The 26583-nt window shown below is 54.5% G+C and overlaps 1 protein-coding gene across 3 annotated transcripts in view; it reads right to left on the bottom strand.

The window, feature by feature from the left end:
- LOC146420516 (agrin-like) overlaps positions 1-26583 on the bottom strand; it is a 65529-nt gene that overhangs the window by 19972 nt on the left and 18974 nt on the right. For all 3 annotated transcript variants that reach the window (XM_085048183.1, XM_085048185.1, XM_085048184.1), the window contains 18 exons: positions 24239-24433; positions 22644-22844; positions 19345-19490; positions 19153-19258; positions 18312-18425; positions 16848-17012; positions 14684-14827; positions 13778-13902; positions 13066-13171; positions 12012-12398; positions 11708-11842; positions 9654-9781; positions 8472-8586; positions 7534-7653; positions 6141-6512; positions 5011-5203; positions 2860-3075; positions 1546-1775 (listed from right to left, as the gene is read on the bottom strand). In XM_085048183.1, the coding sequence (XP_084904309.1) occupies positions 1546-1775; positions 2860-3075; positions 5011-5203; positions 6141-6512; positions 7534-7653; positions 8472-8586; positions 9654-9781; positions 11708-11842; positions 12012-12398; positions 13066-13171; positions 13778-13902; positions 14684-14827; positions 16848-17012; positions 18312-18425; positions 19153-19258; positions 19345-19490; positions 22644-22844; positions 24239-24433 (3198 nt within the window). The remainder of the gene's footprint in view (positions 1-1545; positions 1776-2859; positions 3076-5010; positions 5204-6140; positions 6513-7533; positions 7654-8471; positions 8587-9653; positions 9782-11707; positions 11843-12011; positions 12399-13065; positions 13172-13777; positions 13903-14683; positions 14828-16847; positions 17013-18311; positions 18426-19152; positions 19259-19344; positions 19491-22643; positions 22845-24238; positions 24434-26583) is intronic.

Genomic DNA, 26583 nt, shown 5'->3' with positions numbered 1-26583 from the left:
TGAGCCAGAAAATCCCCACAGGGCACCCCACACCCCTCAAATGCTTTATGGGGATGTCATTTGAATGTCCCCAAAGGGGACATTATTTTGGGCATGGGAACAATCAGATCCTGGTTCTCATTCCCACATGGATGGGGATCCATTCTGGAGTTACTGAATGGGGTCACCTTGCCATTCTCCCAAAGACCCCAAAAACTATGGGATCCCTCAGAGCCACCCAGCACTGTGACAACCCCAAAAGCTCCAGGATGATCCCTCAGAATCACCCAGCACTGTGATGACCCCAAAAACTATGGGATCTCTCAGAACCACCCACTACCGTGACAACCCCAAAAAATATGGGATCCCTCAGAACCACTCTGACAACCCCAAAAACTCTGGGATTTCTCACAACCACCCACCACCCTGACGACCCCAAAACCTCCAGGATCCCTCTGAACCACTGTGAAAATCCCAAAAGCTCCAGGATCCCTCACAACCACCTACTACCATGACGACCCCAAAAACTGTGGGATCTCTCAGAACCACTGTGACAACCCCAAAAGCTCCAGGATGATCCCTCACAACCACCCACCACCGTGACAACCCCAAAAACTCTGGGATCCCTCAGAACCACTCTGACAACCCCAAAAACTGTGGGATCCCTCAGAACCACCATGACAATCCCAAAAACTCTGGGATGATTCCTCACAATCATCCACCACCCTGATGACCCCAAAAACTCCAGGATCCCTCTGAACCACCCAGCACTGTGACAACCCCAAAAACTATGGGATCTCTCAGAACCACTCTTGACAACCCCAAAAACTATGGGATGATCCCTCACAACCACCTACTGCCATGATGATCCCAAAACTCTGGGATCCCTCAGAACCACTGTGACAACCCCAAAAACTCTGGGATTTCTCACAACCACCCACCACCCTGACAACCCCAAAAACTCCAGGATCCCTCAGAACCACTGTGAAAATCCCAAAAGCTCCAGGATCCCTCACAACCACCTACTACCATGACAACCCCAAAAACTCCAGGATCTCTCAGAACCACTGTGACAACCCCAAAAGCTCCAGGATGATCCCTCACAACCACCCAGCACTGTGATAACCCCAAAAACTCTGGGATGATCCCGAGATCTCTTCCAACCTCCCACCACCATAACAACCCCAAAAACTCTAGGATCCCTCACAACCACTGTGACAACCCCAAAAAGTCTGGGATCTCTCAGAACCACCGTGACAATTCCAAAAACTCCAGGATCCCTCAGAACCATCCAGCACCGTGACAACCCCAAAAACTCTAGGATCCCTCAGAACCCTTGTGACAACCCCAAAAACTCTGGGATCTTTCAGAACCACTGTGACAACCCCAAAAACTCTGGGATGATCCCAGGATCTCTCACAACCACCCACCACCATGACGACCCCAAAAACTCCAGAATCCCTCAGAACCACCCAGCACTGTGACAACCCCAAAAACTCTGGGATCCCTCAGAACCACCCTAACAACCCCAAAATCTCCGGGCTGACCCCGCAGCCCCGTCCCTACCGGTGTAGGAGTCGCGGCACTGGCAGTGGAACATCTCGGCCTCCCTGGCGTGGCAGATGCCCCCGTGGTGACAGGGGTTTGGCTCGCAGGGGTCGTTGCCGCACTCGCCCACGGCGCTGCCGTACAGCACGTCGCCGGCGCCGTCGCGCAGCTCCAGCACGCGGTTGTTCACGCCCAGCACGCGGATGCAGCCCCGCAGGCCACCCGGGACCCCCGCGCGCTCCGACACCCTGCGGGGACACGGCACGGAGCGGGGTCGAGGGAGTCCCCAAGGGTGTGCCCAAGGGTGTGCCCAAGGGCTGAGTGGGGATGTCCCCAAGGGTGTCCCCAGGGGCCCAGCAGGGATGTCCAGATGTCCCCAAGGGCCCAGTGGGGATGTCCCCAGTGGTGTCCCCAGGGGCCCAGCAGGGATGTCCAGATGTCTCCAAGGGCTGAGCAGGGATGTCCCCAAGGGTGTCCCCAAGGGCTCAGAAGGGATGTCCAGATGTCCCCAAGGGCCCAGCCGGGATGTCCCCAAGGGTGTCCCCAAGGGCCCAGCAGGGCTGACCCTAAGGCTGTCCCCAAGGGCTGAGTGGAGATGTCCCCAAGGGTGTGCCCAAGGGCCCAGCAGAGATGTCCAGGTGTCTCCAAGGGCTGAGCAGGGATGTCCCCAAGGGTGTCCTCAAGGGCTCAGAAGGGATGTCCAGATGTCCCCAAGGGCCCAGCTGGGATGTCCCCAGTGGTGTCCCCAAGGGAACACCAGGGCTGACCCTAAGGCTGTCCCCAAGGGCTGAGTGGAGATGTCCCCAAGGGTGTGCCCAAGGGCCCAGCAGGGATGTCCAGGTGTCCCTAAGGGCCCAGCAGGGATGTCCCCAAGGGTGTCCCCAAATGCCCAGCAGGAATGTCCCCAAGGGCCCAGCAGGGATGTTCCCAAGGGTGTCCCCAGAGGCTCAGTGGGGCTGTTCCCAAGCGCCCAGCAGGGATGTCCCAGGGGTGCAGCAGGAATGCCCAGATGTCCCCAGATGCCCAGCAGGGATGTCCCCAGATGCCCAGCAGGGATGTCCCCAAGGGTGTCTCCAGGGGATCAGTGGGGCTGTTCCCAAGGGTCTAGCAGGAATGTCCCCAAGGGCCCAGCAGGAATGTCCAAATGTCCCCAAATGCCCAGCAGGGATGTCCCCAGGGGTCCAGCAGCAATGTCCAGATGTCCCCATGGGCCCAGCAGGGATATCCCCAAGGGTGTCACCAAGGGCCCAGTGCCACACACACAGGCCCAGTGCCACCCTCAGGCCCAATGTCACCCCCAGCTCAGTGCCACCCTGCCCTGTCCCCACTCACAGTGCCACGTGCTCATCAGGCACACCCCCGATGAACAGGTCAGTGTCCAGGTTGAGCCCGTCGGTGCCCGGGGGACTGTCCCCACTCACAGGGGACTCTCCATCCACGGCCAGTGTCCCGTGGCGCCTGTTCCTGGTCACCACCAGCTGGTGCCAGCGGCCCGGCTCCACCCGCACCCGGCTGGTGACAGTGCCCGTGCCAGAGCCCGTGTTGAACCTGGGGACAGAGGGGACAGCTGGGGTGACACGGCACTGGGAGCACTGGGAGACTCTCTCCGTCCCTCCTTCCTCCTCTCCCTCCTCCTCTCCTTGTCTTCCTCTCTGTCTCCTCTCTCCCTCTCTCCCTCCCTTCCTTCTTCTCGCCATTCCTTCCTCCCTCTCTCCTTCCTTCTCTTTCTCTCCTTCCTTCCTTTTATCCCTCTGTCCTTCCCTCCATCCCCTCCTCCTTCTCTCCCTCCCTCCTTCCTTCTCTCCATCCTTTCCTCCTTCTCTCCTTCCCTCTTTCCCTCTCTCCATCCCTTCTTCTCTCCCTCCCTCCCCTCTTCTCTCCTTGTCTTCCTCCCTCTCTCCTCTTCCTCTCTCCTTCTCTCCCTCCCTTCTGTCTTCTCTCCATTCCTTCCTCCCTCTTCCTCTTTTCCTTTCTCCTTCCTCCCTCCCTTTCTCTCCTTCCTTCTCTCCCTCCTTCCTTCCTTCTATCCTTCTACCCTTCCCTCCATCCCTTCCTTCTTCTCTCCCTCTTTCTCTCCATCCCTTCCTGCTTCTCTCCCTCCCTCTTTCCCTCTCTCCATCCCTCCTTCTCTCCCTCTCTTCCTCCTCTCCCTCCCTCCTTCCTTCTCTCCCTCCCTCCTTCTTTCTATCCCTCTACCCTTCCCTCCATCCCTTCCTTCTTCTCTCCCTCTTTCTCTCCATCCCTTCCTCCTTCTCTCCCTCTCCCTCTCTCCCTCTTCCTCTCTCCCTCTCCCCATCCCTCCCTCCCTCTCCCTCTCACCTCCCCCTGCTCTGACCTCTTCTCCCCTCGTTCCAAATCCATCCCTGGATTTTGGAATGCCAAAAAAAGCCCCCACTCTGGCACCTCTCTCCCTTTCTTTCTTCTCTCCCTCTCTCTCTGCATTTCTTAGCCCAGCTAAAAAAAAAAACCACCAAAAAAAGATTTCTCCCTCGCTCAAAAAAAACCAGCCTCCCACACCTTGGAGCTTTTTGAAATTCAGAGGGAGGCAAATGAGTTCACTGTGCTGAACAGAGGGAACGAGCTTCTTCAGCATCCCAAATTCACTGTGCTGAACAGAGGGAACGAGCTCCCTCGATATTCCAACTCCATCCCAAATTCACTGTGCTGAACAGAGGGAATGAGCTCCCCCAAAATTCCAACTCCATCCCAAATTCACTGTGCTGAACAGAGGGAACGAGCTCCCCAAATATTCCAACTCCATCCCAAATTCACTGTGCTGAACAGAGGGAACTATCTCCCCCAAAATTCCAACTCCATCCCAAATTCACTGTGCTGAACAGAGGGAATGAGCTTCTTCAGCATCCCAATTCCATCCCAAATTCACTGTGCTGAACAGAGGGAATGATCTCCCCCAATATTCCAACTCCATCCCAAATTCACTGTGCTGAACAGAGAGAACAAGCTTTTTCAGCATCCCAACTCCATCCCAAATTCACTGTGCTGAACAGAGAGAATGAGCTTCTCCAAAATTCCAACTCCATCCCAAATTCACTGTGCTGATCAGAGAGAATGAGCTTCTTCAGCATCCCAACTCCATCCCAAATTCACTGCAACAAAACCCCCCAAAACCAACCCACCCAAACACCAACAAAAACCCCCAACCAACCCACCCAAACACCAACAAAAACCCCCAAAACCAACCCACCCAAACACCTGCTGAACAGAGAGAATGAGCTTCTCCAAAATTCCAACTCCATCCCAAATTCACTGTGCTGATCAGAGAGAACAATCTCCCTCAATATTCCAACTCCATCCCAAATTCACTGTGCTGAACAGAGAGAACTATCTCCCTCAATATTCCAACTCCACCCCAAAAAAACCCCAATTTTTCTCCACCTCGAGGCCTCCCAGGCTGCAAATCCCCCCTCCCGCCGTCCTGTTGTCCCCCCCTGGCCGCTCCTGTCCCCTTGCCCGGTGGCTCACCGCAGCTCCACAGCTCCTGCCACCAGCGCCAGCGAGATGAAGTCCTTGCCGTGGCTCTGGGCGTTGTAGAGCAGCAGCCCGCTGGGCTCCAGAGCTCGGAACTCCATGGAGATCCTCACCGTGTGGTAAGCCTTCATCATCTTGAAGGCCAAGTAGGACTTGCCCCCGAAGCTGGGGATGAAGTACCTGATGGCTGCGGAGCCAGGGGGTGAGGAGGGGACAGGAGGGGACAGAAGGGGACAGCAGTGAACGCCTGGCGCAAAGCTGGGCGGGTTTTCCCAGGGAAGGGCAGGGATTGTGTCCCTCTGGGGCCAAATTCCTGGGAAATCATCCCTGTCAGCACCCCAAAAGCTCATATTGGTGCCCACAGACCCCTCTGGAGATGCCATTTCCCCCAAAAAGCTTTGGAAATTGGTGTTCCCTCCTTTGGAGAGTGGTTTTCCCTCCTCTGGAGAGCAGTTTTCCCTCCTCTGGAGATTGCTGTTCCCTCCTCCCGAGGTTCCCAACCAGCTCAGGGTCAGCCCTGCTGCTCCTTCCCACCCCCTGCTCGCCCAGCTCCTCCAAACCCAAACTCTCCAAACTGGAGAATTCTCCCTCTCCTCCCGAATCCTGACAGATTTCCACCCGTCACTCTCGGATTTTGTTCACTGCAGACGTTTTCCAAAGGATCTGGGAGGCCAAATGTTGCTTTGCACATCCCCTCTGCCCCACTCAGTGGTTTTTTGCTGTTTTCCATCCTTGGAAAAATCCAAATCCAGGCTGGAGCAACCCGGGATAGGAAGTGGCATCCCTGTCTGCTATAGGGGGTGGGAACTGACCTTTAAGGCCCCGAATTTGGGATTTTTTGGAGCATTTGGAGCTGATTGCACCAACCTTGGAAGCACCCAAACCAGGCTGGAGCAACCTGGGATAGGAATTGGCATCCCTGCCCATGATAGGGGGTGGGAACTGACCTTTAGGGTCCCAAATTTGGGATTTTTTTGAGCATTTGGAGCTGATTGCACCAACCTTGGAAGCACCCAAACCAGGCTGGACCAACCCAGGACAGGGAGTGGCATCTCTGCCCATGATAGGGTGTGGGAACTGACCATTAGGGCCCCAAATTTGGGATTTTTCGGAGCACCACCTACGTTTCTCACACACAGCTCCCCCCTTGCCGGCCGGGCAGCTGCAGGTGAAGTCGTGGCCATCGTCCTCGCAGGTCCCCCCGTGCAGGCAGGGCTGCGAGTCGCACGGCCTGGGGACCCTCCTGGTGGCCGGCGGTGGCCGCGTGGGCTTCTTCCTGCCGCCGCCGCCCAGGCTGCTGGGGCTGCTGTGGCTGTTGGGTCTGAGCCTCCTGCTGCTGCCCACCAGCACCTCCTCCCACAACGGGGCTTCGTCCACGGGCGTGGGCCGGTGGCCGAGGGCGGCGGTGGCCGCGGGGACACGGCGGGTGGTGGCCGCGGCCATGGTGGTGGCGGTGGTGGTGGTGACGGTGGTGGTGAAGAGCCGCGGGATCCAGTCTGGAACACAGGGAGGGAGGGGAGGGAAGGTGGGGTTGGGATTCTGCAGTGGGGCTGATTTTCCTGGGAAATGGCTTTTTCTGGGGGAAAAAAAAATCGCTTTTTCTGAAAAATATGGCTTTTCCGGGGAAATGGCTTTTCCTGGGAAATTGCTTTTCCTGGGGAATTGCTTTACTGGGGAAATCGTTTTTCCTAGGAAATTGCTTTTCCAGGGAAATTGCTTTTCTGGGGAAATCAGTTTTCCTGGGAAATTGTTTTACCAGGAAAATTGCTTTTCCAGGAAAATTGCTTTACTGGGGAAATGGCTTTTCCTGGGAAATCGTTTTTCCAGGAAAATTGCTTTACTGGGGAAATCGTTTTTCCTAGGAAATTGCTTTTCCCAGGAAATGGTTTTTCATGGGAAATTGCATTTCCAGGGAAATCACTTTCCCCAGAAAATCGCTTTTCCCAGAAAATCGCTTTTCCTAGGAAATTGTTTTTCCAGGAAAATTGCTTTTCTGGGGAAATCGCTTTTCCTAGGAAAATTGCTTTTCTGGGGAAATCGCTTTTCCTAGGAAATTGCTTTTCATGGGAAACTGCCTTTCCCAGAAAATCGCTTTTCCTAGGAAGTTGCTTTTCCCAGGAAATCGCTTTTTGTGGGAAATTGCTTTTCTCGAGAAATCGCTTTTCCTGAAAAATCGCTTTTTGGTTGGAAAAACCACTTTTCCCAGGTAATCGCTTTTCCCGGGAAATAATTTTTCCTGGGAAATCGCTTTTCCAGGGAAATAATTTTTCCTGGGAAATCGCTTTTCCCAGGAAATCAGCCAGGGTGGAGGTCAGGCTCACCTTGCAGGGAACAAGTGACAGGGTGACAGGAAATGACCTCAAGTGGCCACTGAACCAGAAGAGGCTGAGGTTGGATTTTAGGGGAAATGGAGCAGCCTGGGATGCTGGAATATCCCTTGAAAGTCCTTCCCAACCCCAAGGATTCCATAATTCCATGATTCCTCTGGGGAGAGCTCAGCACAGTGCTGAGACTCACCGAAATCCATGAATTTGATGTGCTCCTGCTGCGGCTTCTTCACCAGGATGGTTTTCCTCTTGGAGGCTCTGATCTGCTTCAGCAGAGCTGCCTGGATGTCGGCGGCCGTGAAGGACGTGGCTGAGAGGGAGGGAAGGAAGAGTGGAGAGTCAGGCGGGAATTTCCCTCCTGTGGCATCCCCAGATCCCTCATTTCCCAAGGAAAATCTTCCTCATCTCCCAAGGAAAAGAATCATCCTTTCCCAAGGAAAATCATCCTCATCTCCCAAGGAAAATCATCCTCATTTCCCAAGGAAAATCATCATCCTCATTTCCTAAGGAAAATAATTCTTATTTCCCAAGGAAAATCATCCTCATTTCCCAAGGAAAATCATCCTCATTTCCCAAGGAAAATCATCCTCATTTCCCAAGGAAAATCATCCTCATTTCCCAAGGAAAATTATCCTCATTTCCCGAGGAAAAGAATCCTCATTTCCCAAGGAAAATCATTCTCATTTCCCAAACAAAAGAGTCATCCTCTCCCAAGGAAAATAATCTTCCTTTCCCAAGGAAAATTATCCTCATTTCCTAAGGTAAATCATCCTCATTTCCTGAGGAAAAGAATCATCCTTTTCCAAGAAAAATCATCCTCATTTCCCAAGGAAAATCATTCTCATTTCCCAAGGAAAATCATTCTCCTTTCCCAAGGAAAATTATCCTCATTTCCCAAGGAAAATCATCCTCATTTCCCAAGGAAAATAATCCTCATTACCCAAGGAAAATCATCCTCATTTCCCCCCAAAAAAACTGCTTCCAGCTTCCTCAGCATCTCCTCCCACACCTCCCACCTGAATAATTCTGCAGGACAGCAAACCCAACTCCAGCCAATTTTGGGATGGTTCTCCCCTCCTCCTCCCCAGCCAGGTTCCTCCAGGCAGAATTCCCGCAGGAATTCCCCACCTGGGTCGAAGTGAGCCTCCACGATGACCCTGACGGCGCTGCTCTGCCCCAGGTCCCTCACCCGGATGCTCCTGAAATCCTTCCTGACCTCAGAGCCGCGGAAAAGCTCATCCAGCTGGGTGGGAAGGAGGAAATAAAATATCCTGGTTAATGGGGAGATCCAGGGAAAAGCTCATCCAGCTGGGTGGGAAGGAGAAATGGGAATATCCTGGTTAACTGGGAGATGCTGGGATGGGGAATCTTCCAGGGAAAAGCTCATCCAGCTGGATGGGAAGGAGAAAAGGGAACAGCCTGGTGCACAGGGAGATGCTGATTTGGGGAATTTTCCATGGGAAGGAGAAAAGAGAATATACTGATTAACAGGGAGATGCTGGGATGGGGAATCTTCCAGGGAAAAGCTCATCCAGCTGGGAAGGAGGAAAGAGAACATCCTGGTGCACAGGGAGATGCTGATTTGGGGAATCTTCCAGGGAAAAGCTCATCCAGCTGGGTGGGAAGGAGAAAAGGGAACATCCTGGTTAACTCGCAAAAAGAATAAACATAAAAATGGGATTAAAGAAGAATTCAGCACACTGGATTATTTCATGCAAATATATGAAAATAAAACAAAAGAGGGAGCATTCATTCCCACTGAAGTGAACAAATAATTATCATTGATCTGAATTCGTTTTTTTAGATGAATTATCACTGATCTGAATTTACTATCCTGCTCCTGTGGAGCTGCTCAGATCCCACAATTCCCTCACTCCATGGAGTGCCAGAATTCCCTTTCCTGCCCCACCCCATCCCATCCCATCCCTGATCCCACAATTCTCTCACTCCATGGAGCAGCAGGATTCCCTTTCCTGCCCCATCCCATCCCATCCCATCCCATCCCACCCCGTCCCTGATCCCACAATTCCCTCACTCCCTGCAGTGCCAGGATTCCCCTCCCAGCCCCACCCCATCCCTTTTCTGCCCCATCCCATCCCAGATCCTACAATTTTCTCACTCCCTGGTGTGTCAGGACTACCTTTTCTGCCCCATCCCATCCCATCCCATCCCATCCCATCCCATCCCATCCCTTTTCTGCCCCATCCCATCCTCGATCCCACAGTTCTGTGACTCCCTGGTATATCAGAATTCCCATTTCTGCCCCACCCCATCCCACCCCATCCCCTCCCATCCCACCCCATCACTCACGGCGCTCTCGATGCTCCTCGCCGTCTCCCCGAACAGCTCCGATTTGGGGTCAGCCATCTCCGGCGTGTAGAACAGCTCCTGGCCCTCCACCTCCTCCAGGATCAGCACCCCCTGGAACACCTTGGTGGCTGCAGGAGGAACAGGACACAGAACCCTTTAGGGCAGCAGGGCAGGCGGGGCTGGGGGAGGCTGGAATCCCTGCAGAAGGAAGGGGATGGAGGGTGGGTAGTGCCAGTGGGGGTTAGTGGGGATGGGGATGGGGATGGGGCTGGGCAGCCATGGAGGGTTAGTCTGGAGAGCATGGAACAGGCCAGGCTGGAGATGGCAGCTTTACCAGACGTGTCCTGAGAGCTCCGCCCTGGAGAGAGGCCCTGCACCCTTGGGTGACAAGAGAGACACGTTAGAGGACACACAGGGACACCAACGGGACACCAACGGGACACCATGGGGCGCGGAGGGGTTGGGGACACAAAGGGGACCTGGCGCAGGGGAGGGCAGCCCTGCAAACCACCCTGGGAATGCCAGGGGTGGAAACCTTCTGGGGTGCAGAGGATGGAGAGATCCTGCTGTGGAACCACACAGGAAATTCCCTTTTCCACACAGGAAATTCCCTTTTCCTTCTCCCTTTTCCACACAGGAAATTCCCTTTTCCTTCTCCCTTTTCCACACAGGAAATTCCCTTTTCCTTCTCCCTCTTCCACACAGAAAATTCCCTTTTCCTTCTCCCTCTTCCACACAGGAAATTCCCTTTTCCTTCTCCCTTTTCCATCTCCCTTTTCCTTCTCCCTCTTCCACACAGGAAATTCCCTTTTCCTTCTCCCTTTTCCACACAGGAAATTCCCTTTTCCTTCTCCCCTTTCCACACAGGAAATTCCCTTTTCCTTCTCTCTTTTCCACACAGGAAATTCCCTTTTCCTTCTCCCTCTTCCACACAGAAAATTCCCTTTTCCTTCTCACTTTTCTACACAGGAAATTCCCTTTTCCTTCTCCCTTTTCCCTTTCCCTCTCCTTTTTCCTTTCCTTTTCCCTTTCCCTCTCCTTTTTCCTTCTCCCTTTTCCCTTCTCCCTTTTCCCTTTCTCTCTCCCTCTCTCTTTCCCTCTTCCTCTCCCTTTCCTGTTCCTTTTCCCTTTCCCTCTCCTTTTTCCTTTCCTTTTCCCTTTTCCCTTTCCCTTTCCCATTCCCATTCCCATTCCCTCTCCAATGGGTTTTTCCTCTGTCCTTTGTGGGTTCAAAGGGGAAAGCAGTGTTTCCCCAGAGGAAAAGGGGATATCCAGCTGGAAACCCCAAGGAACAAGGAAGGACCTCAGGGAGGGAAAATCTGTGACAGTTTTCAGGAAAAGGAGGATATTGTGACAGAGCAGAGATGGTTCTCTGTGCTTCCTCAGCGTGTGGGAAGGAGGAGAAATCCCACTGGGATCAGCAAACAGCCCTGGGATCCACAGGAGAGGCTCAGGGGACACTGAGCTGCTGTCCCTGCCTGTCCCTGCCTGTCCCTGCACCAAACTGCTCCATTCACCTGGAGAGCTCTCTGTGCCATCCCATCCTGTGGCATTTCTGATTCCTGACCCCAAAAGGATGCCAGCGCCCTCCTTCAGCCCCAGTTCACCTGCAGAGCTCTCTGTGCCATCCCCACTGTGACATTCCTGACCCCAAAGGGACCCCAGATTCTCCTCCAGTCCCAATTCACCTGCAGAGCTCTCTGTGCCATCCCAACCTGCAAGATCCCAAATTTCTGACTCCAAAAGGACCCCAGAGCCCTTCCCCAGCCCCAATTCACCTGCAGAGCTCTCTGTGTCATCCCGTCCTGTGGGGTTTCTGATTCCTGACCCTAAAAAACCCCAGAGCCTCATCCAGCCCCAATTCACCTGCAGAGCTCTCTGTGTGATCCCGTCTTGCAAGATCCCAAATTTCTGACTCCAAAAGGACCCCAGAGCCCTTCCCCAGCCCCAGTTCACCTGGAGAGTTCTTTGTGTCATCCTATCCTGTGGGATTTCTGATTCCTGACCCCAAAAGGACCCCAAATGACCCCAGACTCTCCCCCAGGCCAGCTCACCTGGGCAGTTGCTCCCCTCGGCATCCAGCGCCGCGGTTTTGCCGTCGGAGCAGCAGCCCAGCGCGGTGTTGTAGCACGTGGCTCTCTCGATGGCAGGTGTGGATGTCACCTGTCCTTCCTCCAGCTCCTCCTCCCCTGGGGACAGCCACAGGTCAGCAGTGCCACCTCCCTGAGTGCCACCAGCTCCAGCCACGGTGGCACCAGGGAAGATCACCAGGGAAGATCATCCAGGGAAGGTCAGGGTGGCACCAGGGTGGCCCAGGTGGCACCAGGGGGTGGCTGAAGCCACCAAGGTGACACTCACCGGCAGATCCTGCCCCGCTGGACTCCTGGTCCCCGCTGGCACCCAGCTCCTGGTCCCCGCTGCCCTCGGCGCTGCCCGACTCGCCGTAGCCCGGCTGGCTGGTGGCCAACACCACGGGCGCGGTGGCCAGCGGCCGGATGGTGGCCTTGTGCGCGCCGTGGGTCACCCAGGCCGTGGTGGCCGGCCTGGCCGTGGTGGCACGCCGCGTGGTGGGGTGGTGGCTTCGCTCCGTGGGTTTGGCTTCTGGCGGCACGGAGCTGGTGGCCACCGCAGGGAGCTCTGGGGCTGGCGTGGTGGCCCGAGGGGGTGGTGGCAGCAGGGGACTGTCCGGGGGCAGTGTGGGCAGCGGCGTGGGGGACTCGGGGACACTGGTGTGGGTCACTGACTCTGCGGGGAGGAGCAGACACAGGTGAGGAGGGAGGTGGGGACAGCCGGGGTGGCACTGGGGAGGAGGTGACAGACCCGGGGAAGGGCAGCTGATGTGCCAGGGGTGGCCCTGAGGTGGTGGCTGGACCCTGGGGCTGGCATGTGGGACTGCCCAGGGACACTGTGTGACACTGCCCAGGACACTCAATGTGACACCACCCAGGGACACTCAGTGTGACACTGCCACAGGGACACTGTGTGACACTGCCCAGGGACACTCAGTGTGACACCACCCAGGGACACTCAGTGTGACACTGCCCAGGGACACTCTGTGTGATACTGCCCAGGGACACTGTGTGACATCACCTAGGGACACTCAGTGTGGCACTGCTCAGGGACACTCAGTGTGACACTGCCCAGGACACTCAGTGTGACACTGCCCAGGACACTCAGTGACACCACCCAGGACACTCAGTGTGACATTGGCACAGGGACACTGTGTGACACTGCCCAGGACACTCAGGGTAGCATTGGCACAGGGACACTCAGTGTGACACCACCTGGGGACACTCAGTGTGACACTGCCCAGGACACTCACCATGGCACTGCCCAGGACACTCAGTGTCACCGCCCAGGACACTCAGTGTCACCGCCCAGGACACTCAGTGTCACCACCCAGGACACTCACCGTGGCACTGTCCCACGTGTTTGACGGTGATGAGCTGGCCCTGGCGGCAGGCGATGGTCAGCAGCTGGCACTGATCCCCGTAGGTGACACCGTCGGAGCCACACACCTGGGGACACAGGGACAGCCCAGCTGCACCCCTGGGCTCCTCCCAGAGTGACCCCAAATCCTGGGAGCGTTTTGGGGGAACTGTGGGGCGCAGAGGGACCTGGGGTGGGCTGGGGACACAGCTAGGGACAGCTGTGACTCTGGTGTCACCCTTTGGGGGACACAGCCAGGGACAGCTGTGACTCAGGTGTCACTCTCTCCCAGCAGGGAACAATCACCTGCCTGGTTTGTGGGGTGACACATCAGACCCCCAGTGTCCCCAACCCCCCTGTCCCCCCAGTGTCCCCAGTTCCCCTGTCCTCGCAGGCTGCTGTCCCCAGACCCCCCCTGTCCCCCCCGATGCAGCCCCAAACCCCCTGTCCCCCAGTGTCCCCAAAACCCTTGTGCCCCGCAGGCCCCAAACCTCCCCTGTCTCTCATAACCCAAACCCCTGTCCTCCCAGGCTGCTGTCCCCAACCCCCCTGTCCCCCAGTGTCCCCAAACCCCGTCCCCCAGCTGCTGTCCCCCAGTGTCCCCAAACCCCACTGTCCCCTGCTGCCAATGTCCCCCCAGCTGCTGTCCCCCCCAGTGTCCCCAACCCGCTGTCCCCCGGCTGCTGTCCCCAGACCTTGGTGCCGTTGGCCTGGGCGCAGAGCGGTGAGGGACACTCGCAGTGGGCAAAGCCGTTCAGCTCCACGCAGGAAGCTCCAAACTCACAGCTCAGCTCGGAGCAGGATTTGGGGGCTGAGGGGTCTGGGGAGAGAGAGGGGAGAGGGGAGAATGAGACAAGGTGGGTGGGAACTGGAATTGCAGTTGTAGGAACCAAAACCCCAATTAGAAAACCAAAATTCCAGTTACACAAGATCCAAAATCCCAATTGTAGGAACCGAAATCCCAATTATAAAGGAACCGAAATCCCAATTGAAGGAACCAAAATCCCAATTAGATAACCAAAATCCCAATTATAAAAGAATCAAAATCCCCATCACGCAGGAACCAAAATCCCAATTAAACAACCAAAATCCCAATTACACAGGAACCAAAATCCCAATTATAAAGGAACCAAAATCCCAATTATAGGAACCAAAATCCCAATTACACAGGAACTAAAATCCCAATTACACAGGAACCAAATTATACATGAACCAAAATCCCAATTATAAAGGAACCAAAATCCCAATTATACAGGAACCAAAATTCCAATTAAACAACCAAAATCCCAATTACACAGGAACTAAAATGCAATCATAAAGGAACCAAAATCCCAATTAAACAACCAAAATCCCAATTACACAGGAACCAAAATCCCCATTACTCATGAACCAAAATCCCAATTATAAAGGAATCAAAATCCCAATTATAAAGGAATCAAAATCCCAATTATAAAGGAATCAAAATCCCAATTATAAAGGAACCAAAATCCCAGTTAGTCAGGAACTAAAATCCTAATTACTCATGAACCAAAATCCCCATCATGCAGGAACCAAAACCCCAATCCCATGACCCCAAACCCCAATCCCCGGGCGCCCCACACCTTTCTGGCAGCCGCTGGTGCCCAGCCTGCTGCCGTCGGGGCACTGGGTGCACTTCATGCCCGTGATGCCAGTCCTGCAGGAGCACAGCCCCGTCATCTGCTCGCAGTCATCCCGCACCGAGCCCACCGCGTCACAGTGACACGCTGCGCAGGGGAAAAACACCGTTAGAGGGCTGGAAATGGGGAAAAAACCCACTGTTATAGGGTGGGGAAGGGGGAAACCCACTGTTGTAGGGTGGGGAAGGGGGAAAAAACACAAAAAAAAAAACCCCACAAAAAAAAAAAAACACACAAAAAAAAAAACAAAAACAAAAACCCAAAAAAAAAAAAAACACTGTTATAGGGCAGGGGAAGGGGAAAACTACTGTTATAGGGTGGGAAAAGGGAAAACCCACTGTTAGAGGGTGGAAAAAGGGGGAAAACCCATTGTTATAGGGTGGGAAAAGGGAAAAAAACACTGTTATAGGACAAAAAAAACCCAAAAAAAAACACAACAAGGAAAAGGGGAAAAACAGAGTGACAAGATGGGAAAAGGGAAAAATCCATTGTTAGAGGAAGGGAAAGAGGGAAAAAACACAAACAAAAAAAACCCAACAAAAAAAACCCAAACAAAAAAACCCAAACAAAAAAACCCAAAAAAAAAAACAAAAAAAAAACCCATTGTTATAGGGTGGGAAAGGGGGAAAACACTGTTATAGGGTGGGAAAGGGGGAAAACCCATTGTTATAGGGTGGGAAAGGGGGAAAACACAAAAAACAAAAACCAAAAAAAAAAAAAACCCCAACAAAAAAAACCCAAAAAAAAAAAAAAACACACACAAAAAAAAAAAAACAAAAAAAAACACAAAAAAAAAACACACAAAAAAAAAAACCCAAAAACCAAAAAAAAAAAAAACACAAACAAAAAACCCACTGTTAGAGGGTGGAAAAAGGGGGAAAACCCATTGTTATAGGGTGGGCAAGGAAAACCCACAAAAAAAAAACAAAAAAAACCCAAACAAAAACCACTGTTATAGGGTGGGGAAGGGGGAAACCCACTGTTGTAGGGTGGGGAAGGGGGAAAACCCATTGTTATAGGGTGGGGAAGGGGAAAACCCCATTTTATAGGGTGGGAAAGGGGGAAATACAACACTGTTATAGGGTGGGGAAGGGGGAAAACACTGTTAGAGGGTGGGAAATGGGGAAAACATTGTTATAGGACAGGAAAGGGGGAAAAACACAGTGACAGGAAGGGAAAAGGGAAAAACCCATTGTTAGAGGGTGGGAAGGGGGAAAACCATTGTTAGAGAGTGGGGAAGAGGGGAAAACACTGTTAGAGAGTGGGAAAGGGGGAAACCCCATTGTTATGGGGTGGGAAAGGGGGAAAAACCCATTGTTATAGGGTGGGAAAGAGGGAAAACATTGCTGGTGGATTGGTGGAGGCAGGAATTCCCTCAGGATTCCATGAGGGGAAGGGGTGGCAGTGTCCTGTCCCTGTCCCTCTCAGGGAGTGTCCCATCCTTGTCCCATCCTGGCTGGTGTCCCATCCCTGTCCCACTCACGGCTGGTGTCCCATCCCTGTCACTCCAGGGAATGTCCCACCCCTGTCCCCCCCTGGGATTGTCCCCTGTCACTCATGACTGCTGTCCCACCCCTGTCCCACACTCAGGGGTGATGTCCCACCCTGTCCCCCTCAGGACTGTCCCCTGTCACTCATGGTTGGTGTCCCATCACTGTCCCACTCATGGCTGCTGTCCCACCCCTGTCCCTCCCCGGGACTGTCCCCTGTCACTCAGGGAGTGTCCCACCCCTGTCCCACTCATGGCTGATGTCCCACTCATGGCTGCTGTCCCACCCTGTCCTCCCGGACTGTCCTCTGTCACTCATGACTGGTGTCCCACCCCTGTCCCACTCATGGCTGATGTCTCACTCATGGCTGGTGTCCCACCCTGTCCCCCCGAGACTGTCCCCGTCACTCAGGGCTGGTGTCCCACCCCTGTCCCACTCATGGCTGATGTCTCACTCAGGGAGTGTCCCACCCTGTCCCCCCCAGGACTGTCCCCTGTCACTCAGGGAGAGTCCCAGCCCTGTCCCACTAATGGCTGATGTCCCATCACCCATGGCTGCTGTCCCACCCTGTCACTCAGGGAGTGTCCCACCCTGTCCCACCCTGTCCCCTCACTCACGGGTGCAGCCGCTCTTGCCGTCGGTGACGATGCCGCGGAAGTTCCAGAAGCCAGGCTCGCAGCGGTCACACTTGAGGCCACCCACGCCGGGCTTGCAGGAGCACTGCCCCGTGCTGGGGTCACACGAGCCACCGTACGAGCCGTAGGGGTTGCACTGGCAGGTGCCTGCGACAGCAGGGGACATCGCCGTGTCACCCACCGTGTGTCACCGGCTGTCACCGGCTGTCACCGCCGCTCTCCTCCGAGGGGAGCTCAACCCCCAGGGCTGAGCTGCTGCCATCAAGAGCTCCTCTCTCATTACCATCAAAGGGGAAGGAAGCCATTAGAGGGTGATTATTAATTCATTAGCGAGGAGCTTGATTGGGGGGAAGGCAGCCGGAGCTAGACAGGGAGACGCTGTCCTTGTCCCCGCGGGAAAGGGACATGGAGAGGGAGGGAGCAGCGGGAAAAGGGTGGGAGAGAACATCCCGAGGAGATTCCATGGATAAAGCTGTCCCAGGCGGTTCGAGCTGCTCCTTAAGTGCTGGTGACACCCTGAGGGACAATTTGCTGCCAGCCCAGGGACACGGGTGGGACACGAGCTGGGACACGAGCTGGAGGGATCTGGAATCCATGGATTGGGGGGACAGCATTTCCATGGGAAAACCCGAGGATGGTCACTGCCGGAGCGATGGAAATGCTGCTGTCCCCTGGAGTGTCCCCTGGGCAATGTCCCCAGAGCTCCTGCAGCACCCACTGAGCCCTCAGCCCACCCTGCATGGCCCAGACGTCCTCAGCTGCTGCTTTTCCCGTTATCCAGCTGGTTTTCCCCATTATCCAGCTGTTTCCCCACTATCCAACTGCTTTCCCCCTTATCCAGCTGTTTTCCCCATTATCCAGCTGTTTCCCCCATTATCCAGCTGTTTTCCCCATCATCCAGCTGCTTTCCCCCATTTTCCAGCTGTTTTTTCCCCGTTATCCAGCTGTTTCCCCATTATCCAGCTGCTTTCCCCATTATTCAGCCATTTCCCCCTCTTATCCAGCCGTTTCCCCCTCTTATCCAGCTGTTTTCCCCATTATCCAGCTGCTTTCCCCTGTTATCCAGCTGCTTCCCCCATTTTCCAGCTGCTTTCCCCCATTTTCCAGCTGTTTTTTCCCCGTTATCCAGCTGTTTTTCCCCATTATCCAGCTGTTTCCCCCATTATCCAGCTGTTTTCCCCATTATCCAGCTGTTTTCCCCGTTATCCAGCTGTTTTCCCCATTATCCAGCTGCTTTCCCCCATTATCCAGCTGCTTTCCCCATTATCCAGCTGTTTTCCCCCGTTATCCAGCTGTTTCCCCCGTTATCCAGCTGTTTCCCCATTATCCAGCTGCTTTCCCCATTATCCACCTTCACCTCCCCGGGACAGCACCCCAAATCCTCCCCCACCCGCTCTGCCAGCCCCCCGAAGGTCCCTTTGTCCCCCAGGGACCTCTGTCACTCACTGGGACATCCGGCAGCTCCCACTCCCAGCGCCTGGGTGACATTGTCCGGGCAGCAGCCGTAGACGGTCTGGCTGCAGTGCAGGACCAGCAGGGGTGGTGGCGTGGTGGCCACGGCTGTGGGGGGGACAGGGACACTCGGGTCACTGTGGGACATGTCCATGGGTCCAGCAGAATTCCCCGAATCCTTGGGAAATGCTGGGAATGGGAGGTGTGCATGGATCCGGCAGAATTCCCTAAATCTTTGAGGAGATGCTGGGAACCGGAGGTGTGCATGGATCCAGCAGAATTCCCTAAATCCTTGGGAAAGTGCTGGGAATGGGAGGTGTCCATGGATCCAGCAGAATTCCCTAAATCCTTGGGAAGATGCTGGGAACTGGAGGTGTCCATGGATCCAGCAGAATTCCCTAAATCCTTAGGAAAATGCTTGGAATGGAAGCTGTGCATGGATCCGGCAGAATTCCCCAAATCCCTGGAAAAATGCTGGGAATGGGATGTGTTCATGGATCCAGCAGAATTCCCTAAATCCTTGGGAAATGCTGGGAACAGGAGATGAGGTCCAAGCCTCGGCCAGGGAAAGGACAGGAGCAGTGCAGTGGGGGCAGCAAACAGGGACAGCGGGGTGGCATCAGCCAGCAGTTCCTGGTGTCCCCAGGGAAAGGGAACATCTGGGGACACACCCAGGGACACACCTGGGGACATGCCCAGTCAGGAGGCGTGGCTGCCCTTGGGGACACACCCGGGGACACAGCCAGGGACACACCAAGGGACACACCCAGGAACACATCCGGGGGACACACCAAGGGACACCCCCAGCCCGGAGGGTGACCAGGGAGGGACTCACCCCGACAGGCTCCCTGGCTAGTGACAAAGAGCTCCTGGCGTTTCTCACAGCGCGTCTTCTTCAGCTCGCACTCGTTGGCGTAGGTGACACCGTCAGAGCCACACACCTGCCGCCACAGCGAGGGGACAGCTCAGGACAGCCCTGGGACACGCTCCCCAGCCCGGGGAGGGGACAGCAGGGGACAGGGCTCACCGGGCTGCGGGGCACGGCCAGGCAGGTGAAGTCACACACGCAGGGCTCGTCCTCGGCGTCCTCGTCCCACCAGCCGCCGAACTGCCGGCAGCGCTCCTGCTCGCACTCGCTGCCATCCCCCGAGCCAGAGCCCCCCGAGCCGCACTCTGGGGACAAGGACAGCGCCATGGGGACACACAGGGCATGGGGACAAAGCCCTCTCCCAGCCAAACCTCGGCAGGTTTAACCTTTCGACCCCAAAATGCTGGACTGTCTAGAGTGGGATTTGATTCCTGCGCCTCAGGAAGATCCCTGTCCCTTGGGCAAGGCAGATGTGACACAGGGATGTGACAATAAAGTTACAGAGGGGCTTTAGCAGGTGGTCTGAGCTGCTCCTGCCACAGCAGGAACCAAACCAGGACCCTGTGGTCACCCGGCTGCCAGGAGGGACAGCTGCCACTCGGTTTGGTGACAATTCCACTCCGTGCTTTGATACAATTCCTTTTCCCCAATCCCAAACCCATCACACACAGAAAGATTGTGGTGCAGAGGAAGGGCTGGATTTGGGTTCAGAAGTTGGGTTTGGGAGAAGTTTGAAATCCCTGAGCCATCTCAACCTGGCTGTGATTTGGGTTCACAAGTTGGGTTTGAAATCCCTAATCCATCCCAGCCTGGCTGTGATTTGGGTTCACAAGTTGGGTTTGAAATCCCTAATCCATCCCAGCCTGGCTGTGATTTGGGGTTCAGGAGAGTTTGAAATCCCTAATCCATCCCAGCCTGGCTGTGATTTGGGGTTCAGGAGAGTTTGAAATCCCTAATCCATCCCAGCCTGGCTGTGATTTGGGTCCAGAAGAGATTTGAAATCCCGAAGAGATTTGAAATCCCAGATCCATCCCAGCCTGGCTGTGATTTGGGGTCAGAAGAGGTTTGAAATCCCTAATCCATCTCAAACTGGCTGTGATTTGGGTTCACAAGTTGGGTTGGAAATCCCAGCTCCATCCATCCCAGGCTGGCTGTGATTTGGGGTTCAGGAGAGTTTGAAATCCCTAATCCATCTCAAGCTGGCTGTGATTTGGGTTCACAAGTTGGGTTTGAAATCCCTGAGCCATCCCAGGCTGGCTGTGATTTGGGGTCAGAAGAAGTTTGAAATCCCTAATCCATCCCAGCCTGGCTGTGATTTGGGGTTCAGGAGAGTTTGAAATCCCTAATCCATCCCAGCCTGGCTGTGATTTGGGGTTCAGGAGAGTTTGAAATCCCTGAGCCATCCCAGCCTGGCTGTGATTTGGGGTTCAGGAGAGTTTGAAATCCCAGATCCATCTCAAGCTGGCTGTGCTTTGGGTTCCCAAGTTGGGTTGGAAATCCCAGATCCATCCCAGCCTGGCTGTGATTTGGGGTTCAGGAGAGTTTGAAATCCCAGATCCATCCCAGCCTGGCTGTGATTTGGGGTCAGAAGAGGTTTGAAATCCCTAATCCATCCCAGGCTGGCTGTGATTTGGGGTCAGAAGTTGGGTTTGAAATCTCAGCTCCATCCCAGGCTGGCTGTGATTTGGGGTTCAGGAGAGTTTGAAATCCCTAATCCATTCCAAGATGGCTGTAATTTGGGGTTCAGGAGAGTTTGAAATCCCTAATCCATCCCAGCCTGGCTGTGATTTGGGGTCAGAAGAGGTTTGAAATCCCAGCTCCATCCCAGGCTGGCTGTGCTTTGGGTTCACAGATTTGGTTTGCAATCCCAGCTCCACCCCAGGCTGGCTGAGCTCTGCAGGATGCTCGGAGCTCCAGCAGCAGCAGCAGCAGAGCTGTGGCTGATTTCAAAGGCTGCAGAAAAGGGGAAAGCCAGGGGGGGAAGGGGAACCTGGCCCTTTTTATGGCGTGATCAAAGGCTGGGCTTTGGCACTACACACAGAATTATTCAGGCTCCTCTTCCAGAGGGACAGCAACCTGAAATCCCCCGAGGAGGGCTGTGATCAAACACCCTGTTCTGTCTTCTCTCCCCCTCTCAGCTCTGCCCTGCTCTGACGTCCTTCCCAGCTCTCCCACCACGTGTGACAGGAGCCTGGCAATCTCAGCTCCCACAGCTGGCAGCTTTGGGTGCCACCAGGAATCCACAGCTTTCCCCAAAAATGGGAAAACTCAGCGGGGTTTTTTTGGTTTTAGCCTCGCCCAGTGAGGTAGAGCTGACCCCAAAATCTTCCCTGGAGCTCTGCTGAGTCAACAGAGGTGGGTTGGGGTGGAAGGGACATTAAAGATCACCCAGTTCCAAGCCCTGCCAGGGGCCTGGATGGCAGGGATGGCCTTGGAGAGGGAATATTGACCAGGGATGTGGAGACAGGACAAGAGGGAATGGCTTCAAACTGACAGAGGGGAAATTGAGGTTGGATAGAAGGAAGGAATTTAGGTTGGATATAAGGAATGAATTGCTCCCTGTGAGGGTGAGGAGGCCCAGAGAAGCTGTGGATGTCCCTGGAAGTGCCCAAGGCTGGATAGGCTTGGAAAAAGCTGGGATAGTGGAATAGGGGTTGGAATTAGATGGGGGCTGGGACTGGACCTGCTGCTCTGGGATTTGGGGTCTCACAGGGAGTGTGGCTGGGACAGGAGCTGCTGCTCTGGGGTTTTTGGGGTCTCACAGGGAGGTGTGGCTGGCACAGGACCTGCTCTGGGGGTTTTGGGGTCTCACAGGGAGTGTGGCTGGCACAGGAACTGCTTCTCTGGGGTTTTGGGGTCTCACAGGGAGGTATGGCTGGCACAGACACTGCTCCTCTGGGGTTTTGGGGTCTCACAGGGAGTGTGGCTGGCACTGGACCTGCTTCTCTGGGGTTTAGGGTCTCACAGGGAGGTTTGGCTGGCACAGCACCTGCTCCTCTGGGGTTTTGGGGTCTCACAGAGCGTGGCTGGCACAGGGGCTGCTCCTCTGGGGTTTGGGGTCTCACAGGGAAGCGTGGCTGGGACAGGAGCTGCTGCTCTGGGTTTTGGGGTCTCACAGGGAGGTGTGGCTGGCACAGGACCTGCTCTGGGGGTTTTGGGGTCTCACAGGGAGTGTGGCTGGCACAGGAACTGCTCCTCTGGGGTTTTGGGGTCTCACAGGGAGGTATGGCTGGCACAGACACTGCTCCTCTGGGGTTTTGGGGTCTCACAGGGAGTGTGGCTGGCACAGGAGCTGCTCTGGGGTTTTTGGGGTCTCACAGAGTGTGGCTGGCACAGGAGCTGCTGCTCTGGGGTTTTGGGGTCTCACAGGTCACAACAAGGGACACTCCCAGTGCACAATCCCTCTCCCCTCCCTCCCTCCCTTTCCCCCAACCCCTGCAGAATCAGGAACAACCTACCATCCTCGCAGGGTCCCGTCCTGGCCACCTCGATGCTCTTCTGCTGCTGGCACGACGCCACCTGCAGCTGGCAGGGGCTGTCGTAGGTGACACCGTCGGTGCCACACACCGGGGCGAGGGGCTGGCGCTCGCAGCGGGGACACAGGCACTGCCCTGCCACACAGCGGCTGCCGAAGGAGCACACCGAGCTGCCACACGACTCTGGGGCACAGGGAGGGACACCATCAGCCACCTGGGTGGCCACCAGCCCTGTGGCACAGAGCTGGGGGTGATGCATTAAGGATTTTAGGTTCTTATTGTCCATGGATTTGTAATTCTGTAATTTTTTAGTGTGTAACTCTGGGCTCCATACAGGGTGCTAAGCTGCTGTTCTCTCTTTTTTTTTGGTCCTCTCTAAACACAAAACTCAAGGACACCTCACTGTCTCAGAGCCTGAGATACGTAAACAGCAGTGAATTAATTGGGGGAGCAAACTTGGGGTAATTGACTTCATTAGCTGAAGGTGTAATTGGAGGATTAACCCCTGATGGGCAAATGGACAGAAGTTATAAAGTATGAAAAACCTGTGGGCTTATAAAAAACTTATAAAGTATGAAAAACCTGTGAGCTTATTAAAAAACATAAAATATGAAAACCTCATGACCTGCTGTCCATTTTGGGTGTAGCCCTGGCTGGGCTGTGATTGCCCTGAATTCACCTGAAGTCCCCTCAATAAATACAACTGCTTTTTATTCCCTTAACCTTGTCCAGCTCTATTTTAGGTAATCCCAACAAGGCATCAGGGACACCAATGTCACATCCCTGCTCGTTTAAAAGACCTTGCCAGGGCTGGATAGCCACCCTGAGCATTCCCAATTCCCTCTCTTCCAGAGGCAGCTCCTTCCAGGCCACCAGGAAAAAAAATCCCATTAAACCATTGATTCTGGGAGTCATCCCACCCTCGCTCATCCTTCCCCAAACCCAGGCAGGATCTCACCCCAGCCCCAGCTGGACAGGTTTTTATGAGCCTCAAACCATCACGGCTTTTTGTCCTAATGAAGAAGCCAAGCAGGGCTTTTAATTCATTAAGAAATTAGCCCAGACAGCTCCTGGGGCTGGGGAGTGGGGAGGAAACGCAGAACAAAGAGGAATTAACCCCAGGGGATGGAGGGGAGGGAAAGGCACTGAAGGATCAAACAGATCCTCGCTGCTCTCCGTTCTGCTGGTGGCTGTTAACACGTTTTCAGCCTAATTCCTGACTCGGCCCAATGGACATTAATCCAATTTCTTTGCTTGGCTCAGACAAATAACACAGGGGGCACAGAGGGGGAAACCAAACCAGCTGGGGCTAAAAAACCTGCTGGAGAGCCTGAAAATTATTCCAAACCAAAAATCATTCCAAACCAAAAATTATTCCAAACCAAAAATCATTCCAACCAAATTATTCCAAACCAAAAGGGAAGAAGTTCACCCAGACAAGGGAAAAACCTCAGGGAAAGGCGTGACAGTGACCAAATCCACGGAATAAAAACACTCGGGATGATCAGAGCATCCTCTCCCCGCACCGCCAGCAGCGGGAGCCACACGAGGGACAAAGGGGACGCTGTCACACTCACTGCAGTCCCCTTGGGCGGCCACCTGGATGTCCTTCTGCTGGGTGCAGGCGCGGACGTGCAGCTCGCACTCGCTGCCGTAGGTGTTGCCGTCGGTGCCACACACGGGCTGCGCCGAGGGGACACACTCGGTGGGACACACGCAGCGCCCCGTCTCCGCCTCGCAGATGGCCCCGAACTGGCATTTGCCGCAGCGGTCTGGGCAGGGCGAGGATAAAATCGGGATTAAAACGGCGGGGAAGGCATTGAGAGAGTCAGTCAGTGCCTTGAAGATCATCTTTGAGAGACACCTTCTGCTCCAAGAACCATCCACCACCTGGATAATTCCAGCCACAGATTCTCTGGGCAACCTCCCCACCCTCCCAGGGAAGAATTCCTTCCCTAAAATCCCACCCAAAGCTCCTAATGCAGCTCTAAACCCTCCTGCTGCAGAAATAAAACCTCACTACATCTTCTCCCCCAGCTGAGCCCCTGCGGGAGCAGCAGTGAGGAAGGGAGGCAGGAGAGGCTGGGAGGAAGAAAGGCAAAAATCTCCTCCTCAAAGCCACCAGGAGAGACCTGAAATGTCGCTGTCACTGCGGCTGTTGGAGCTAAAGAGGTGGGAGAGAGCATAATTATGGTGAGCAATAAATCAGCCAGAGGCTCCAGGGGGAGAGAGGCAGCAGATTCCCCCAGGAAAACCTGGTGGGAAAGGGAACACCACCTTCGGCGTGTTTATTGTGCTGGATGCAGGTGTAACATCACACCTGACGCTCTCCCAGCCAGGCTAGGGACACAAAAAACCCTTTTATCTCGTAAAAAATCCCTCTCTAGCCGCGCAGGAGACACCAGGCTGCAGGCAGCACATCCTTCCTCCTGGGTATTCACTGATTCATCCTCTCCTTCAAACACCTCCCCTTCCTCCCTGCCACTCATCGCACCAGGAATTTGGCTCCAAGGTGCTTTTCCTGCTCTTGTCTTTCACACAGCAGCTGCTGCCTTGGCATGGGGGAGGAGAGGCAACGACCCCCTGCTCGGCTTGTGCTGCTGGTCTGGAGGTTTTTATCCTGGAGGATTTTATCCTGGAGATTTTTATCCTGGAGGATTTTATCCTGGAGATTTTTTATCCTGGAGATTTTTTTATCCTGGAGATTTTTTATCCTGGAGATTTTTTTTATCCTGGAGGTTTTTATCCTGGAGATTTTTATCCTGGAGATTTTTATCCTGGAGATTTTTTTTATCCTGGATTTTTTTTTATCCTGAAGGTTTTTTTTCCTGGAGATTTTTATATCCTGGAGGTTTTTATCCATGGCACAAATCCTGAGCCATGCACAGGATCTGCAGCTCAGGGCAGGCAGTTCCTGATTCCCAGCCTGAAGGTTTGGGGCAGAAAATCTGTGTTTCATAAACCTGCAATTAGCTCAGCCCCACCTGAACATGGCGAAGATTTGGTCCTGGGAGGAGGCAGTTCAGCCTGCAAAGGCTCCCTGAGTGGCACTGGGAGCAGATGGAAGTGGCTGGAGCAGGGAATGGGCACACCCAGGGGTGTTTGGGCAGCACTGCCAGGCGCAGGGTGGGATTTGGAGGGGATTTGGGGTGGATTTGGGGGCGATTTGAGGTGGATTTGGGGGGGATTTGGGGTGGATTTGGGGTGGATTCAGTGTCCCTCCCAGCTCAGGACATCCTGTGGTTCTGTGCTGTGCTGTGTCTGAGCTTCTGCTCAGAGAATTTTGCAATTTTTGTTTGCCATTTGGGTTCTGCTCAGGGATGGGGATGGATCCTGCTGATCTCCAGAGCAGCGTGGGAAGGTTTGCTGGGCAGGGGGACAGGGACATGAGGGGACAACTGCCACCTGCCTCCCCCCGAGCTTCCCCACCACCTCACACCCCTCAGGGTGGATCCTGGATCCTCTGCCAGCACCCTCCTGAGGTGAAACACAACCCCAAAGCCCTCTGTCCCCACGGGCAGTGCCACAGCTGGGCTGGAGTGACCATCTGCTGCTGTGTGCCAGCCTGGGCTGGGGCAAGGGGACGAGAAACAATGACAGAAGGACAAAACAACCAAACAACAACCATCCCCAGCCCCTCTCTGAGCACAGAGCTTGGCCTTGCTGTCCCTCTGGAGCACACAGGCCAAAAATGACAAAATAACAAGAAGAAAACACCCCCCCAGCCCTAATGTCACCACAGGGTCCCTTGAGCTTCACCCTGATGTCCCTCTGGAGGACAGAGGCCAACAAGAAAAAACAATAACAAGAAAACAACTCCCCAGCCCAAATTTTACCACAGGGCCCCTTGTGCTTGACCCTGACGTCCCTTTTGAGCACACAGGCCATGAACAACAACAAAACAATAACAAAACCCACATAT

The sequence above is a fragment of the Lichenostomus cassidix genome, unplaced genomic scaffold, assembly GCF_008360975.1.
Source record: "Lichenostomus cassidix isolate B80296 unplaced genomic scaffold, HeHo_3.0 HiC_scaffold_796, whole genome shotgun sequence".
Lineage (NCBI taxonomy): Eukaryota > Metazoa > Chordata > Aves > Passeriformes > Meliphagidae > Lichenostomus > Lichenostomus cassidix.
This window is presented reverse-complemented; position numbering and strand designations above follow the sequence as displayed.